The 17,282-nt window shown below is 39.9% G+C and overlaps 2 protein-coding genes across 12 annotated transcripts in view; both read left to right on the plus strand.

Annotated features, from left to right (window-relative positions):
- The window catches only part of rhpn2 (rhophilin, Rho GTPase binding protein 2), a 33,739-nt gene extending 31,385 nt beyond the window's left edge, over nucleotides 1-2,354 (plus strand). For both annotated transcript variants that reach the window (XM_034571040.1, XM_034571030.1), the window contains exon 15: nucleotides 153-2,354. In XM_034571040.1, the coding sequence (XP_034426931.1) occupies nucleotides 153-416 (264 nt within the window). In that variant the 3' untranslated portion in view covers nucleotides 417-2,354. The remainder of the gene's footprint in view (nucleotides 1-152) is intronic.
- A 1,101-nt stretch (nucleotides 2,355-3,455) lies between these two features.
- cep89 (centrosomal protein 89) overlaps nucleotides 3,456-17,282 on the plus strand; it is a 57,850-nt gene continuing 44,023 nt past the window's right edge. For all 10 annotated transcript variants that reach the window (XR_004612188.1, XR_004612181.1, XR_004612190.1 and 7 more), the window contains exons 1-10: nucleotides 3,456-3,620; nucleotides 4,195-4,301; nucleotides 5,317-5,463; nucleotides 6,432-6,651; nucleotides 8,714-8,765; nucleotides 9,819-9,920; nucleotides 11,338-11,574; nucleotides 12,314-12,456; nucleotides 14,813-14,863; nucleotides 15,369-15,452. Coding sequence is in view for 4 of the 10 variants with exons in the window: in XM_034570892.1 (XP_034426783.1) it covers nucleotides 3,582-3,620; nucleotides 4,195-4,301; nucleotides 5,317-5,463; nucleotides 6,432-6,651; nucleotides 8,714-8,765; nucleotides 9,819-9,920; nucleotides 11,338-11,574; nucleotides 12,314-12,456; nucleotides 14,813-14,863; nucleotides 15,369-15,452 (1,182 nt within the window). In the remaining 6 variants the exon portion in view is untranslated. The remainder of the gene's footprint in view (nucleotides 3,621-4,194; nucleotides 4,302-5,316; nucleotides 5,464-6,431; nucleotides 6,652-8,713; nucleotides 8,766-9,818; nucleotides 9,921-11,337; nucleotides 11,575-12,313; nucleotides 12,457-14,812; nucleotides 14,864-15,368; nucleotides 15,453-17,282) is intronic.

The raw sequence follows: 17,282 nt of genomic DNA on the forward strand, positions 1-17,282 counted from the left end.
AGTGAAAGAAAATTGTGAATCAATGGGACATAGAGGAAGTGTGATTGATCTTACCCTTGATTAGTAATACTGGTAATGATGATGATGATAATAATAAGAAAGATTACTGAATAAAGCACTAATTGTCTCTCTCTCTCTATCTCTCCATCAAGCCTACCAAGAGTGCCACCTTCTGTGGAAACCTGCCGAAGACCTACTCCATGATTTGTCTGGCCTACGACGACGATGACAAGAACTCCAAAACCCGCAAAGTGACCAAGAAGTCGTCCTTCCTAAGCTGGGGTCTGAAGAACAGGCTAAAGAGCGCCAGCACACTCAGCCTCCCCACGGCAGACAACTCTGGCACATTGCCCTGGAACAAACCCTGTCCCACCTTCCCCAGCTCCAGCTCCTACAACGACAGCGTCCTGTACTGAACCAGCCGCAGACCTTTTGATCGTCTGCAGACATTGTGCAGTATCCACACTGAGCCGAGCATGGCTGCAGATAGTACTGTGCTGTACGCAAACTGGACCTGCGATGGTACAGTGTCAGTGCCCTTTGGTGTTTTCACTGGAACATTGAGCAGTAGTGTGTGTAGCTTGTGTGTCAACAATGTGACATCACTGCCAGCTACCTTGGAAAGTGGCTGTGCCCAATACTGCATACTGGTGACCTCACCAGTAAAGTACCTGAAGTAAACTGGACTGTAAACTAAAACATAATGGAAAATCATTGTGTACCATGCCAGTCTGCGTACAGCACAGTACAACTGCACCGTGGGAAAAAAATTATAATTCCAGGCTATGTCTATATATATATACAGCACTTAGACAGGTTTCTAAGTGAAACTGTCATCTCACTGTGTTTTCTGGAAGAAACGCTCCAGACAAATTGAAGGACGAAAACAAAAGTTGCAAGAACACACCCAGCGTCGTTCTCTCTACTCGACTGCAGGGGAGTGATTTTAATGTGGCTTATCCCTTTTTAGTGCCATTGTGTACTGATGTAGCTGCACACTGGGCAGTTATGTCCTGTGTGTATCCTTAATACAATGTTTCATACTGTACATGCAAAGGCGTTGGTCATTGCCACAATATTTGTTGCAATCAGTGGACACTGATCATTTTTTGGGGGAAAGAATACATATATTTTCTCAATAGATATGTAGATGTAACCTTGTTGCAGTATGTTAAACAGTGATTGAGGGAAACAAAATTAGCTGTGCAGTTGTTTTTTTTGTCTGTGGAGAATTGATGAATGCAATATTCTATAAGCTGCTAAAAAATGTATATATACACACTTTGATTCCATATTAATGTCACTTTTGTATTTGTGAGACAGCCTTTGAGGATTTTTGTTGCCTGGTACTCGTTGGAAATGGAAATGTTGGCATTTCTGCTTAATGTACCAGTCATGCCACAAACCAAAATGCCTCCATATCCCCATTTTGCCTGTTCATACCTTTACCTGACTATTCTTAACCTCATCAGTGCTGCCACTGTCTGGTAGTTTGTCCATTGGTAAGACGAGCACGAGCTGTCTGTCTGTAGTAATGTGAATCGTCATGCAGTTAAAAGGTTATTTACCTCCAGAAGGGAAGAATGTGGGCAGACTGCATTGAACACAGACAGCTGGTCACCCAACAGTGACTTCGATCAAAGCCCGCAGTCAGGTTTCTATTTGTCTCTACTCGTCTTAATCCTCGTCACATCCAACATTCACCTGACACTTTGCAGTGTTGGACTATGGCTTTATCTACAAAGTAGATTCTTATACACATTTGATAATCAAATTATTTATGTAACGAAAAAAAGTACACACAAAAATATATATTTACCTGTATGTTGTAGGTTTCAGAAGTAGTTGTGAATGGTCAAGTTGTGAATTTTTGCACGTTGGATTTCTTGGTTGGTGTCTTTGAGGAATGTATTTTACTAGCCTCGCTTAATCCTTTGGGGAACGTATATACTGATACATGTTGTCTTTGTAAAGATATTTTAAAATGTAAATGTTTTTAGACAGTAACACTGAGAAGATGTAACAATCTGTTTACCTTTTAATGGTGTCTGAAGTGCCATTTATACTAAATCATGAAGGAAGTGCAGTAAATGATTCGTATTAGTAAGTGCCAAGTAAATGTGCTAACAGAGGTAAGATGTTTTAAACAGATCTTTGCACTCATTTCACAGTGCACGGTGATCTTAAACGCCTTGGTGTATATGCAGAGGGTTATGCTTCCTGCTCTTCTGAGGTTTCAGATTGCCTTTGCTTCTTATCTGTACTCATAGCAACTGTGGTGTAAATGCATTGTTGGTAAGTCTTTGTGTCATGTGTGTAAACTCAAACGTCAATAAAATGGGGGCAAAACAAGTTTCTTGGGTTTGTTTTCAATATGCGAGTGGTTCTGTGCAGCTCATTGGCTGAAACTGTCGAGCAGGTTGGGAATGACTGGAATGAAGTTTGACCACAGGCCTCAGCGAGCCGACACGCACTCAGTCAACACTCATGGGTTTGTAACTGTTTAAAGTCAGGTCTGAGCTCACATGGCATCCTAATCCACTACCATAGAAGCAGAAGAGAAACACCATGTGATTAAAAATGTTACCCAGCAGGCCTTTCTTCATCCATACCATTCATAGCATCAGACGCTCTACAATGCCCGGTACGTGTGTGTGGTTCAGCTGGAGATGAATCCTCTAAGGGGTAAAGTCTCTGCAGGACAATTGAATATTGCAAGAATCAAATCTGTTGACTTTCGGTTACAGGATTCTTATTTCAACCATTCCTCCGGGCAAAGGACAGCACTTGATAAAACACACACTGATTTTTTCTGATGATTTACAGCCAAAGGGGGGGAAACCCTTTTTTAACAAAGTATATTTTCTCAATTGCCTGCACAGAGTGGGTTTAACTACACAGATTTATGTTACATCAAAAATATTTATACATAAAACCAACATTCTGAAGATCTACTGTGATAAATATGGAGATATTTAAGAAATTTTGAATCTGGATCTTTAATACAATTTTATTTGTCAGATTTGTTTAGTTATTAAAAATAGTTTAAATCATATTGAAAAAATAAAATAAATATTTGAATGGTCAACAATGTAATGTGTGTAGTGGGTACTTTATGTATTACATTTCATACTGGGTTTACTGTATATTACACATTGCGGTATAAATATCACGTTTGTTTTATTGAAGAAAGAAAGAAAGAAAGAGTTTATCATTAAATGGAACGATACCGCCGCCTGTTGGTCGGTCCGCCTGTTGTTAAGGGCACCGTTGCTAGGTGATTTATGTCAGTCCCTGATTGGCCTCCTGCTTCGCTCTTAGCCAATCAACGCTCCTGTTGTTTGGACGTGTCTCCAGCTTGTGTAGCGTCTGGATCCAGGCACTGTTTGTTGACCAGCCTGTTGAGTCCAGCAGCTGGTGAAGGCTGCTTCATATCGTGAGTCCCAGCGGGAGAGACCATGAGAGACATGACAGAGGCTTTCCTGACGCTTCCAGGCTGAAAGACCGCGCGGTGAACTGGTCTCCCTTCAAACTGGGGCAGTAACTCAGCTGAAGGAAACGTCCAAGACTGGTTTGACACCATGTTGAAAAAACTTCAGAGGGACAAAGACAAGGCGTTTGTAAGTTCGGAGTCGTTCAGGGAATACATGACGCTTTATAGCTAGCTAACAGGCTCAGTGTTTATACTTCTGGTGGAGATAACATGAACCCGAGCTGACTCTACATTCAAGCTAACGTGCGTTATCTTGTGGTGTATGGTATTAGTTTTGTTCACCCAAATTAAAACAGTGATTTATTGCCCAGTGTTTATCTGCTGTCAGTCGGTGAATCAGTTCAAGTGAACATGAACATGTGATCTGTAGTGACTGATACACAGAGTGTTTCCAGCAGAATAAGTCCTCAGGCTGTTGTATAAACATGTCAGTGTGGAGCATATCGTTCAGATCAGATCAGACCTTTGACTCTGTTCTCTTCTTATTTAGCTTTTCCTCAGTTTCAGTGTTTATTCTCATTGTCTGTTCCTTGTAAAGCACCATTTAACATTGTCATTATTATTATTATTATTAGCTTTCCTTCTCAATCATTGCCATAGAACCACATAGTGTGTGTTAGTGTGTCTTACAGTATGCCTATGTTATGTCTATGTTATGCTAACCCTCTCCTTTACCTAATCCCTACGTGTGTGTTGTGTAGAAGCATATAGCCCCTGGTTTGATCCCTGCTGCCTCTATTGCTCCTAAACCTGCTGTGCCTCGTACCCCACCCCCCCGCAGCCCAGATCCCTCACCTGAGAGACCCAGGTGACTAACGCTCCTCACTAGTTTAACCCCTATTTTGTTCTTTTGCGTCTCATTGTTTTCTGTAAGACCTGTATTTTTATAATCTTCTGCATGTACCGCATCTTACACACTGAACCTTTAAAAATAGAGGGGTTGATGAGGGGTACATTTGTGTTGTTGGGTCAATCACACTATACCACATGTTGAATGTGAAACAAGGTTTTTAACACATCTAACGAAAGTATCAAGATTAGAAAAAATAAACGATGTGCTTTCATGTTAAACATGATACACACTATATATAGGCGGTTGGCTGAAGTGTCCTCGGGCAAGACACTGAACCCCAAATTGTTCATGATGGTTGTGCCACAGCACGGATCACTTCTGACCGTGCTGTGAACGGCTCGGGTCCAGACTACATCCAGGACATGGTCAAACCTTACACCCCAGCCCGTCCACGCCGCTCTGCATCGGCCAATCGGCTTGCTGCTCCCTCACTGCGAGATAACCACTCAACAATATCATGACTGTTTGCTGTCCTGGCTCCTAAATGGTGGAATGAGCTCCCCATTGACATCAGGACAGCAGAAAGTCTACACATCTTCCACCGCAAACTAAAGACACATCTCTTCTGACTACACCTTGGTTAAGAAAAGAAAAAAAATTAGTTACACTTATATGGCACTCACATGTAGCAATTTGTAGTTTGGCTTTTTTGAAGCAAATTGTACTTTCTTGATTCTTGTTGTTCTGGGTTTGTACCCTCATGGTTGAATGCACATATTGTAAGTTGGTTTGGATAAAAGCGTCAGCTAAATGAAATGAAATGTAATGTAATGTTTGAGTGATGGTCGAGAAAGTGCTGCACATAGATACACTGTATGAATGTCTGTTTGAATAAGTGAATAGCAAAACTACACTGTAAGCTTCTTTGAGTTTTCACCAAGACTAGAAAACCACTATAAAATACAGAGCATTTACCATTTACACAAAGTGTCTGTGTCTCCTCATATGAATTGTGTCTTCTCATCCACAGATCAGCTTTAGCTGCAGCCATCTTGTCTTCTTCGCTCACTGGACAGACCTGGGCCATCCCTCTTGCCGGACCAAGGTCTTTCTCTGAGAGTGACCATTCAGAGTCTTTCATTTCTGAACCGCACATCAGCACAGCAGTTTTCACCAGGTAAACCTCCTCTGAAAAAAACATCAGTATTATCACAAGACACTTTTTTAATCTTGCCTTTAATTCAGCTTCATTCCGATTCTGATTCTGATAAGGTCTATCATCATTTTACTTTATCTATGTGTTTTTAAAGTATCTTCTCTGTTTTTCTTTTCTACAGAATACATTTTTAACGTTGTAGCCTACTTCTTCTGTTTTTGTCCATGCTTGTGTTGCCTTCCTTTGTCATTATTTTAAAGCACATTGACTCATCATTTAATGTGCTACATGTAAATAAATCTGACACAACTAGACTGACAAGATTTGCATATAAATGATGTTATCTACACAAGAAGGCTTCACGTAAATCTGATATGTTGGTCAAGTGTGCCAGAGCAGAAAGTTGGTCCCAAATAGATCACAATGGTGCAGAATTGTTCTGTGGTTTCTTTTAGGAATAGCAGTAATAGAATAATTTTAGCTCCTATAATGTAGAAATGTTGGAAGAGTAAAATAGCTGTATCTAAATGTGGGATTTGAATGTCAATGCAAAAATATTACATTTTACATTATAATAAAGAATATAGGCCGTGTTTTTTTTCTGTACCCAACCATCTGTTTCTCGTGACGCAGAAAATATTCATATCAATAAATCATAATCTTGTGGTGAGCCTTAAAATCCCTTACTCATTTGTCATTGAGGAGATTTGATATGTCACAATAGGAAAACATCAGTGGAATTTATGAAATTAATAATGGCTGATATCCATTTAACTGCTTCGGTTTCAGGGTCTTGATTTTGGTTCTGCTTATTCAATGTTACTCTTTCATGGCTTCTTGAATATGAATTTTGCTTTGAGAAATAAATTTAGTAGACGTTAAAAATGTTTTATTAGTTTTTCCCTCCAAGAAAAGTGAAATTGAATTTAAATTGAAGCTAATGTTCCTCCATTATTCTTTTTGAGATATTATCTTCTTATCCTCCTCAGGGACAGATGGTCAGAGACAAATTTGCCTGTTAGGCGACACTTGTTCTCCTCTGACCACTCAGACAGGGAGCTGGAAGACAAGGAAGAGGATGAGGAGGAGGAGGAGGAGGAGGATGAAGAGGATGAAGAGGACAGGGAGGACCATATCTACCAAACACTTGATAGAGGGGACACTTGTTCACTCACAGAACCTGTTTATGCTGTGCCACTAAAACCAAAGGTAGGATTCTATTCAAAGATCCTGTCTTCATGTGAGTTTTTGACTAGAATGATTATTGTTCTAATCTCAGTAGCAAAACTGTTGTTACTGAAGCTGATTAGAAACATTCATCCCACCAATAATAACTGTCTTCTGTCAAAGAGCTTTTTAAAATTCTAAATAGTTAACCTCAAACTGGAGTAATGACTACCAGCAGAGGATTTGCACTGGGCAGATGTTAAATCTTCACAATAGACTGGAGGTTCACCAAGCCAATTGTGATACCAGTGTTTCCCACAGGGAGGCACAGTCGTACACAAGATAAACTTGAACTGTCTAAAGTGATCTACGTAGATGTTGCTGTTACTGTGACAGGGTTATGATGGATTAGTCCTTTTAAGGCAAAGTGAGGCAGTTTTCTTATTTATAAAGCACATTTCATACAAAGAGGTAGATTCAACAACACAGAGACAAAATTAAAATAAATCAATGTAAAATTTGAAATTACAGTACAGTTTCAAGCAAAATAAAAGGGATGAAATAAATAAAAATAATCAGTGTAAATTTATTTTAGAATAAGTTGATGGAGAAAAGTAATACAAATAAAGTCAATAAAAATGTGTCAAATAAAAAAATAAAAAAATAGAATAAAGACATTGATGGGATGGCCTTGTAAAATAGTATAGTTAAAGGCACTTGTGAATAAAAAAGTATTCAATCTGTTTTTAAAAACTGCAATGGACAGAGCATTCCTACGATCATTAGGCATGCAGTTGTTTTCAATACTGCAAACTCATAGCCTTCAGTATTGAGATAGTAGTCAATAGTCACTTTACTTCATCAGTTTTGCTTGTGATTTACTTTAGGCTGCTGTTCCTATTTCGGTGTCAGTGCCGATTTTCTGCTTTTGTCATTTAGCTATTTGCTAACATTTCTCCAATTGCTATACAACAATCATTTTACAGAGCCTCCCACCAAAGGCTTGGTTCAGGTCTGGTTCCAACCTGCATGCTGCCTGTAATTGTATCTCAAAATAGTCTCTGACTTCAGTGTATAGCCACACATCTGAAATATACTTCTCTCTGTGTCTGAGATGGTTTCCTTTACCGATTCATCGTTAAGTATTTTTGTCATGGTCTATACAGTATATGTCATTTCTCCTTGTTAGGCTTCTGCTCAATATCCCACTGCTTGTATCCCCAAGAGTCTGCACAGACTTGTGGGAAATTGTTCAGCTCCTGTTCTGGTCCTGCACACTGCTACCTTGGGTGTTTAACCTCTAATGGCCCCAATGGGCTCTATTTTCCTGTTAGTCATCTCTCCAGGCTGTCGCGGGGTCGAGCTGCCCACTGGGTTATTCACAACAATACTCGGTCCAAGTTAGTTGAAAACATTTAATCCACACACAACATGATGTTTCTGTTCCTTGTACCATAATATAGGGTGAACAGTGGGTGCAAGAATAGCAGTTCATATTTTAGAGTCAGAGCAATGAACAATGTACCACCATACAAATAAGATCCACAAGAATCATCAGGCTATACCTTATGGTATATAAGGAATCAGGACTGTAAACAAACAATCACATTTATCAGCTGCTGTGTTTATTATTCAGGATGAGGATGTGAGTGGGTGTGAAGAAATCACTGCCCTGCTTAAGTGTTCTATAGTATTCCTTCTAATCACATTGTAGTTATGCCCCTGGCCATTAGACTTATAATTGTGGTGTGAAACAAACTGAGCAGCCTTCCTTAGTCATGTATTTCATTCCTTTTCTTAGTCCTTCACACCAAACTCACCACTGCGACTCAGTCTTGTTGCTTTAATGTACCCATAAACGTACAAGATGGTATTGTGCACATCCGACAATGGCCATAAATGCAGTGGTCTCTGAAATAGCCTTGCACAAATGGGTTCCTGACAGCAGAGCTTTGGAAATCAGTTTGAAAAGATTTACTCACTGCCTTACTGCCTTACTGCCTTACTGCCTTACTGACTGACTGACTGACTGACTGACTGACTGACTGACTGCCTTTCTCTCTGACTCACTGTCTGACCATCTGTCTATTTATCTTTCTTCCAGACCAGAACGTCTCAGCCAGCTCAGATGTCTGGCAGACGACTGCCTGCTCCAGGTACTGACTTCACACCAATGAGAGATGGGTTAACACCATTTTAGGCATATAGTATGAACACAGTAGTGATTAATTCATAATGTATTGGTTGTCGTGAAAAAACAAACCTTGCATGTTGCACGGCACAATAAATCATTAGTCGTTGTCTCCACATTGTAGATTTCCAACAGGCTATCTTGGATACAATAAATGATGAAAGATCTCACATTTTTTCAAACACATTTGGCTATTGAATTTTTCATTGAAAGAATTGAAAGTCATACTGTGGAGTGGCAAGACGGTGTCGAGGCTACCACTGTTGCCTCATGGCGAGAGGGCTCCCAGGTTGAATCCTGGTTTGTGGATATTCTGTCTTCCACAGTCCAGTTCCACAGTCCAAACACTGACAGATTTGGGTTGGGTTAATTGCAGACTCTAAATTGCAGACTGTAGGGGTGAATGGTTGTTTGTCTCTGTATGTTGACCCTGTGATGTGCTGGGTGTTGTTGTACCCCACCCCTCGTCCAACGTCAACTGGCATTGGCTCCCCCAGTGACACTCAATAGATGTATCCATGTTATACTAAAATGTATTCATCAGTTTTCAGCACTAATCCAGAGATAGTTTGAACTCAGTCCATTTAGAAAACTTAATGAAAGATGGGAAAATTGATTTTAGAAATCTTGTCCATACAGTGAATCCGACATGCTCAGCTTCACCATGTATTACTCCTTTGCCTTTAGCGAATAAAGAAGACACAGCTCTTATTCAACCAACACGCTGTTTCTTAACAGCCATAATGTAGCTTTAGCTCATTAGAGCTAAATGGAAATGCTCATTATGGCTGTTATTACCAGAGCTGGCTTCAGGCTTTCGGTGGTGCCAAATTAAAACATTTAAAAATGTTCCTACCTTGATCACCAAAGAGTGTATGCTACATAGAGGCTGCATGCAACACATTCAAGCAATGGAGAATGTCAGTATGTGCAGTTAATTGTAAAATGTAGTTATATAATCAAGCCCTAACTACTTCTGCTATTTTATTCATTTGATAATTATGATCTTGTGTCACAGATTTCACTGAGGAAACCAGTGTCCAGTCTCCTGAGGCCAGCTGTGATTCCTCTAAGAAGAAAATCAGGAAGAGCTCCTGCAGACAGAAAGAAGATGAACAGGGTGGGTGGAGATTCTAAAACTGCTGTTTTCTTGTAATTTTAACTTCAGTTTTATTGTTCTCATTTAGCTAAATCCTTGATAAAAGCAACTTGATTAGTGTGTCTCTATATATTGAACATTAAAGAAATGGTCCACATTTGTTCCTCCCTTCCTCTTGCTGTATTCTTTCTTAGACAGCAGCAGAAAGAGCTCTCTCCAGTGCACTCACTGATGCTCTCAGTGAATTCAAAGAACAGAAAACAGTAAATAAACCTTTGGGCAACCTGAGAAGTCTGTAAACTGGATCAGATTTTTATATAGTAATGAACAAATTTCAGCCATTACCTATGATTACTTTTCATCCACCTCATACTACTGTTGATTGGTAACACTACTGCTCACTGCTGTTGACTGGTCATGCTGCCCTCTCCCTATATGTCGTCAAAGTGTCATGACAGATCAGTCATAACAGATCTCTGAGATGAGATGATCTTGTAGCATGAAAACTCAACCAAGAAAGGAAATGGTAGAAACTTCAGCACATGACCCTTTCGACAGTGAATTGAATTCACTGTTGATCTCTTGTCTAATCTGTTCTTGTGTCCGTAGTGTTCTTGTTTAGCTTTCTGCATTTGTGTGTGATTTCCGTCTATAGATTAAAACTTTGTATCATAATTTGAGTGACCGAAAATATCATGGTTATTACACTGAAGAAGGAAGGCTTTAGCTTGCTATCTCACACTCGCAAATGCACACACACGAAGCGAAGTGGAGCCAAATTTGGCAATTTTTGGCGACAGTAGATGCTAGCATTTGCTAGCTATGGCAATAGCAGGAGCAGCTCTCCTGCTATTACAGCCCCCTGTCCCCATCGCTCTCTCCCTCCCCAGTCTGCCCACCACAAAGCACACTTCTGACTTTGTCCACATAGACAAGTTAAATAAATCTGTAGCTTTGCCACTTCTTCTGCACAATTGCCAACTCTGGTTGACGTTGGGCAGTATCAACCAAACCACAGCAATTAAAGTAAATAAGGATTGAAACGGTACAACAAACCTTCTGGGATTTTACTGATTCATCCCTATTTCTGTATTTCTGTGTCAAAAAGCAACCAACAACATACCACACTAATTTATGATATGCCATTTGTTATTCAGGTTATTACTGTACATGTATTGTATGCTAATAGAGTTGTTAGTTTTAGTAACATAATGTAACCTGAGCCATTGTCAAAGTGACAGTCAAATTAATATGCTTTATTTAATGTATAACAGCTTGAGAAATGTATTTTACTCCCCACGATTTAATAACCACGTGAAATACTTGCTTTATTTTTTTATTTAAGTATTTCACCAAGTAATCCTTAGTCTGTATTAAGACTACTTATTTTTCATCAATTGTTTACTCACATTAACTGTGTTTTCCCTTCATATTTCAGCTGTGCCACCCATCCTAACCACTGACCTCCCCAGCCAAGCCAAAAGCCCAAAACAGCCCACCCAGCCATCTCCAGAGCCCAGCAAGGCGCACGTAGGGGTGCAGAGTGAGGCAGCACGAGCCCTGCCAAAGGAAGCGAGAGTGGCAGATGAACAAAAGCTAATGGAGAAGAGACTGCTACGCCTGGAACAGCAGATCAGTCATAGCCAAGCCTCCTCAACCCTGAGGTCATCTGCAGGTCGAGTAGAGGAACCCACTGGAATACACACACACACACAGAGAATTGAGAGAGGGAAAGAGGGAGTAACAGAGGCAAATGGATGAAAGGAAATGAGGAAGACAGAGCGGGAGTGACGCAGGGAGTCACAGCAGATAGATGCATATGCGAGGGTGAAAGGAAGGTGCTGGAGATGCAGCTGTCAGAGGATGTGGCTCAGATCCTTGATCTCTGCCACTTCTCCTTAGCATGATAAGAAGAAGAGGGGGAGGCAGCAATGAAAAGAATCATGAAATTGAAGAAAAGAGAGAGTTTAATGGGGGTAAAAATTGTCAGTCTAAGCAGGACGGCTTGATGGTTAGTGACTATGATTTCCAGGTGGCCAGGAGAAAGCAGTATGGAACATTACTGGAGTTTTGTTGCCAGTCGCTGCTAGTGATTTATTGATTATGTACTTTATTATACACCAGTTTACTCAGGTGGAGGTTCAGTGTCAGCCAGCAGACCACACAGTATCTCAGTTAGCCATCCTACAATACACTGTAGCTTTCAGCATCAGTTTTCTCCTCCAATAATAATTAGTATGACTATTGTGTTTCATACTGTCAGGCCTCTAAGCTCTATGACTTTGACACATCTTGTTTGTGATGTATTAGAATCTGGCGATTCATAACTTATTCTTGTGCAATCCATTTGAATATCATAAAATCATTCTATAATGTGTGACAAATATTGATAGCCTGACGTATTGTGCTTCCAGGCAGTCAGGCAGAGCTGCAGAATTTGAGGCAACATGCTCAGGAGCTGGTGGATGAAAATGATGCCCTCAAATTGACAGTTCACCGCCTGAATGTGGAGCTGAGCCGCTACCAAACCCGCTTCAGACCGCTGTCCAAACAGGAGGTATGACAAGATACAAGCAGATGCCTCTGCTTCTCAGAAGTACCTTGTTTTATATAAGAAGTGAAGTTCTCATGTCTAATTTACCAAGTGAAACCTGGTTGTAGCCCACATGAAACTGTTAAGGGCCAATGCCTTCAGAATTTTGGTAGAAAGAGTAGAATAACTGTCTTTACCTGTAGCTTAGAACCACTACTATCAAGGAATTGTACCAGCAAACTCTCCACATCTCGGCCTGTCTCAAGTTGCCATGGTTAAAGTGCAACTTCTTCTATAAGTTTTGGTACAAGTGTCTCTCCCTGAAAATTCGGGGAAAATGCCTTTAGAACACAGTACCACTTGCACAGGAGGCGCAAGTGGAGAGGATGGAGGGGCGTGTCCAGACAATGGGGTGGTTTAGATTTGAAAATGAATGCGGCTTCCCAAATTCCCACCACCATTATGACATATATAAATGTCATGATGTAGAGACATCCCAAATGGTTGATTCTATGTAAGCATTGATCCTGAAAGGTCCAAGACGGTTTGAGACCCTGGGTGACGTTATGAGCCATGTTCAAACCGTAAATGTAGATTTTTCATATATATGGTAATAAATGTGAAAATAAATAATGTATTTCATTAAAGAACTTCATAAATTGAGTTTAGCACTGAAAAAGCACATTTAGGTCTGCAGTATCTCTTTAAATTAAACCAGGTTCTACCGTACTCCCATCTCTTCTTTTCAGTATCAGGAAAAGTTTGTATCTGTTTAATCCTGTCGTGTAGTCCATTCATCATTTCTCCCCGTCATCTAAATCAATTAAACAAAATCTATTATCACTTTATTTTCACAGTTTTAGCACTACAACCATTTCTTTGTAACCAGGCCTTTAAAATGGAAATCTGCCTTTGAACCTGGTTCCTGCTGAGCAAAACTCTCTGTCTGTCCCTCCATCTAATTTGTTGGACTAAAGTAGTTTCTTGTTTCTGTCTGTCCATTCTGGACTGTGTGCGTGCGCTACACTGCAGAAGATTTTTATTCATGGCTACCTCATGCTGTGCCTTCACACCGGGAGATCTCCTGCTCCCATCGTTACCAGTTTGCTTCATATGTAGCTGCATGTCCCTGCAACCCCTCATTAATGACAGCTAAAATGTGACCGGTGGAGGTAAAAGATAAAGGGATAAAATGAGAGCATAGTTTTGCTGTAAAAAATAACAATAGTGAGAGAAGGGAGCAGTGTGAATTTGTTAAATTAGCTTAAAGTGTGCTGCTTATAGAGATTGTAGTTTTCTTTTGAATGGCACATTTATTCTCTTGTTATAAAACGGTAATGCCCTTTGCTATAGAAAATGGGGGAATAGGCTCCCTGTGAATTTTCTCCAACACCTAACATACATTGTTTCTGGTCTTGGTTTGGTATATGGTATATATATATATATGGTATGTACTCTACGAGACTTAAAGCTAGGTTTGGTTATTCTAGAAAAGCTAGAAAGAGCAGGCTACACTAAAATGCAAACGATACATCCCACCCCCTCTTTAAAGCTTCGCCCTGAAAACACATAAACGTGCACTGACAATCATCTCTGCTTCAGCTGTGTTTGTCACTCAGTCTGAAGGCAATGATTGGTCGTGTTTATTACAGTTCTGCAAAGGCCACAGACACCAGATTTATTTCTTTTCTATTTATTGATGGCTATCAGGTCATGATGAGGATTTCCACAAATAAAACAAAGTAATTCAGAAACAAATCACGAACCTTCCTTTCAACCCTCTTGTTCTTTCAGTATAATATTAACATTGTAGTTGTATGAACGACAATATTTAAAGCTAATCCACGGTATTTGGGTGGCCCTTTTTTCCAACAGTCAAGGCAATTAGTCCCACAAGGTTGAACACTTGACGTTTCTCCACTCATCTGAAGTACCTCCTCAGCTGCCTCTAACAAGTGGGCCCACTGATATGTTATAGGGATTTGCATGGTACAAAGATGACTAACAGCTTCAGCTCTGATCGTTACATTGCTGTCTACGATGATTGTCTGCTCAGGACGGCTTTGCTAGCTCATGCCCTCCATTTTTCGTAGCATAACACTGGAACATTACTGGCTTACTTTACTGATAGGTCAAGAGGGCATGCAACAGGTCAAGCTTACAGTGATCGCCCTCTGCTGGATCAGGTGAAAAACTACTTTGGTTGCTCTTCTACACTCTATAATCTGAATTTGAATGGGTCATTACACTTCAAATACAAACTTGTCATCCCATGTTCGAATGAAGGTTGGAATTTCTAATATAAAGTGTCAGCCCTATACAGTGTAAACCATGGCTATGATGATGATTTTTCTTTCTGTCTTTCTTTTTTCTCATGCAGAGCTCCAAAATCAGTGGCTTGCCAAAGACAGGCTCTCCTCCTCCCTGGCTGGTCAGTATCTGTATTGTAGCATTATTACATTAACATGGCAGCACAGTCATCTAACTGTGTAGTTGGTTAATAGTCACATTAGGCTAATCAATTGATAGCTAGTTCAGGCAAGTACTTTTTAAAATGCTGGATGATATAGTGCCCATTAAGTTAAAACAGAAGCAGATAAATGTGGCCGGTGACCTCATGAAATTAATTTAATGTGGGAAATCATACCTGGTCTGTCAGTTTGGATGCTCGGGGACAGAGTCACTAAACTTATACATGTACAAGATTTCAAGGCTTTATCACTCCAATGACCAAATCATAATAGCAGGTTGTTTACTATCCATCTACAATGACTGGAAACCTGCTGAACAGATACATAAAGCCAATTTGGACTTGGTATGGTTTAGACTTTTCAACTTTTTTATTCCTGCCATAATCCTTTATACAATAGATTAATGACTTATGGCTTTCGTGTTGTAGATAATTTATGTTATGTGTCTTTGTCTCTTTTGTGTAGCTCGACATTAAGTATTTGTCTCCTCTACTGCTGGCATACGAAGACAGGATGAACGAGAAAGATGCACTTCTGCAAACCACAGAGGTAAATTGACTGATTGTATGCATTCATGTGAGTTTCTACTTATTACCACCTCAATCATCTGTCACATTAGCTTTCATGAGTATGTTAAATGGGCTGTGATATCAGAGACATGAGCAGCAAACAGTTAATCAACATTTAACGTGCTGTCTTCGATCAGCAATTCACTTGGTGGGGAACATGAGAGATTATAATTCAAGTGCTGGTATGTTTCTGAAAGCTATTTTTAGCTGGGAGGTTAGGTAAACATCCCTGTAATCAGACAATGAAAGCAAACCTTAAACATTTATATGCATTTCTTATGGTAATCATTTTGCTGATGAATAATGCTTTTCCAGAAAATGAAAGGCTTTGTTATTGCCTCCACCAAGGAGGTCATGTTTTGGTTTTGTCTGTCTGTCTGTGAGTTAGTAGTAGTAGTGCGTAGTAGATTAAGCAAAAACTACTGGACAAATTACCCAAAAGAACCCATCAGATTTTGGTGCAGATCCCATTAATGGTAGGAGAATTTTGTTTCCCTTTCTCTGCAGCATTTCCCACAGAATTTATTTAATTTATTGCGGTAGCGGACAGTGCACGTACACAAACTCATGCACAAAAGACACGTTTTTCGTGAAAGAGAGAACTGCAACACATGTCCCTTGGGGGTATATGAACAGCTGCAACTAAAACTGTAAGGTCTGCCTGCCTGCTTGGAGAGTAAAAACTTAATGGATGTGTGCGTGAGCGAGCATGTGGCAAATAGTGCTGCAAATAGCTATACAATGCAGCAGTGGAGCAAAACACCAAATTCTTTTATGTAGGCATAGAAGTGTGAACCTTATTTGGTTTATTATGAAACTGTGCGAGCACAAATTAAAATGTGACGGGCCACCATAGTACTACATAATTAATGGGAAACATTGCTTTGACGTGGTGAAATAGGCCATCAGCCATGTCTAAAAAATGTACATTACAGTACAAATGTAAAGTGTGCTTTTTCAGAGCGCCTTTCTAGTTTTATTGGTTGCAAAGCTGTTATTTTAAATGGTGACGTGAAATTAAAATTTAGATTTTCATCTACAAGCAAAAAGATGTCAGGGAGTTACACTGCATAGCACGTAACCCACGTGTTACCATTTCATCTGCATTTTCCACGCATGGGAAGAAAGATACAAGCCTGATTATGTGTCATTACTATTGTTATTGTGTGCTTACACCACTTTTAACACCAAAATTAGCAGCTATACATGTTTTTTTGAAAAGCAGGTAAACCCACTAAAAAGTAAATTAACTCCTTTCCCTTTGCCGATAAATAAGTTTGCCCCTCTGTTTTGTTCTCGCTGCGTTCTTGTTGAATGCCATAAACACACCGCCAACCGGGATGCTCTCTCACCTCATTGTCTTGCCAAATTAGCGTGTTCACCTGGGGTGTCATATTTCCATCATGCAGCATCATGAATGCTGATTGTATCCACTCCCATTGCAGACAAAAGCCGGATGTTAGTGGGTGTTGGTGGGGTTTTTTTAACAACAAAAAGGGGCTTTATTTTGCCGCACAAAACCTAGATACTGGCTCTGTTTCTTTCTGTTAACACAATTTGATGACAGCAAATCAGTTCACTAAAAAGTTTGTAACAGTCTGTCACAAATTACAGGGGCATGTTTTAATATTAATTTCTTGATTTAGTTTTCTAAAATGTTCTGGCCTACCGTTTACCGGCTTAGAAAGAAATTGGCCCCTGGCCAAACTTACTTGCCGTCTTCTGCGCTAGGTGGATCTCTAGTCCTTGCAGAGATGTGGTGGTAGAATAATTCATATTCATTAATTAATTATATATATATATATATTAA

The sequence above is a fragment of the Hippoglossus hippoglossus genome, chromosome 3, assembly GCF_009819705.1.
Source record: "Hippoglossus hippoglossus isolate fHipHip1 chromosome 3, fHipHip1.pri, whole genome shotgun sequence".
In the NCBI taxonomy this organism is placed as follows: domain Eukaryota; kingdom Metazoa; phylum Chordata; class Actinopteri; order Pleuronectiformes; family Pleuronectidae; genus Hippoglossus; species Hippoglossus hippoglossus.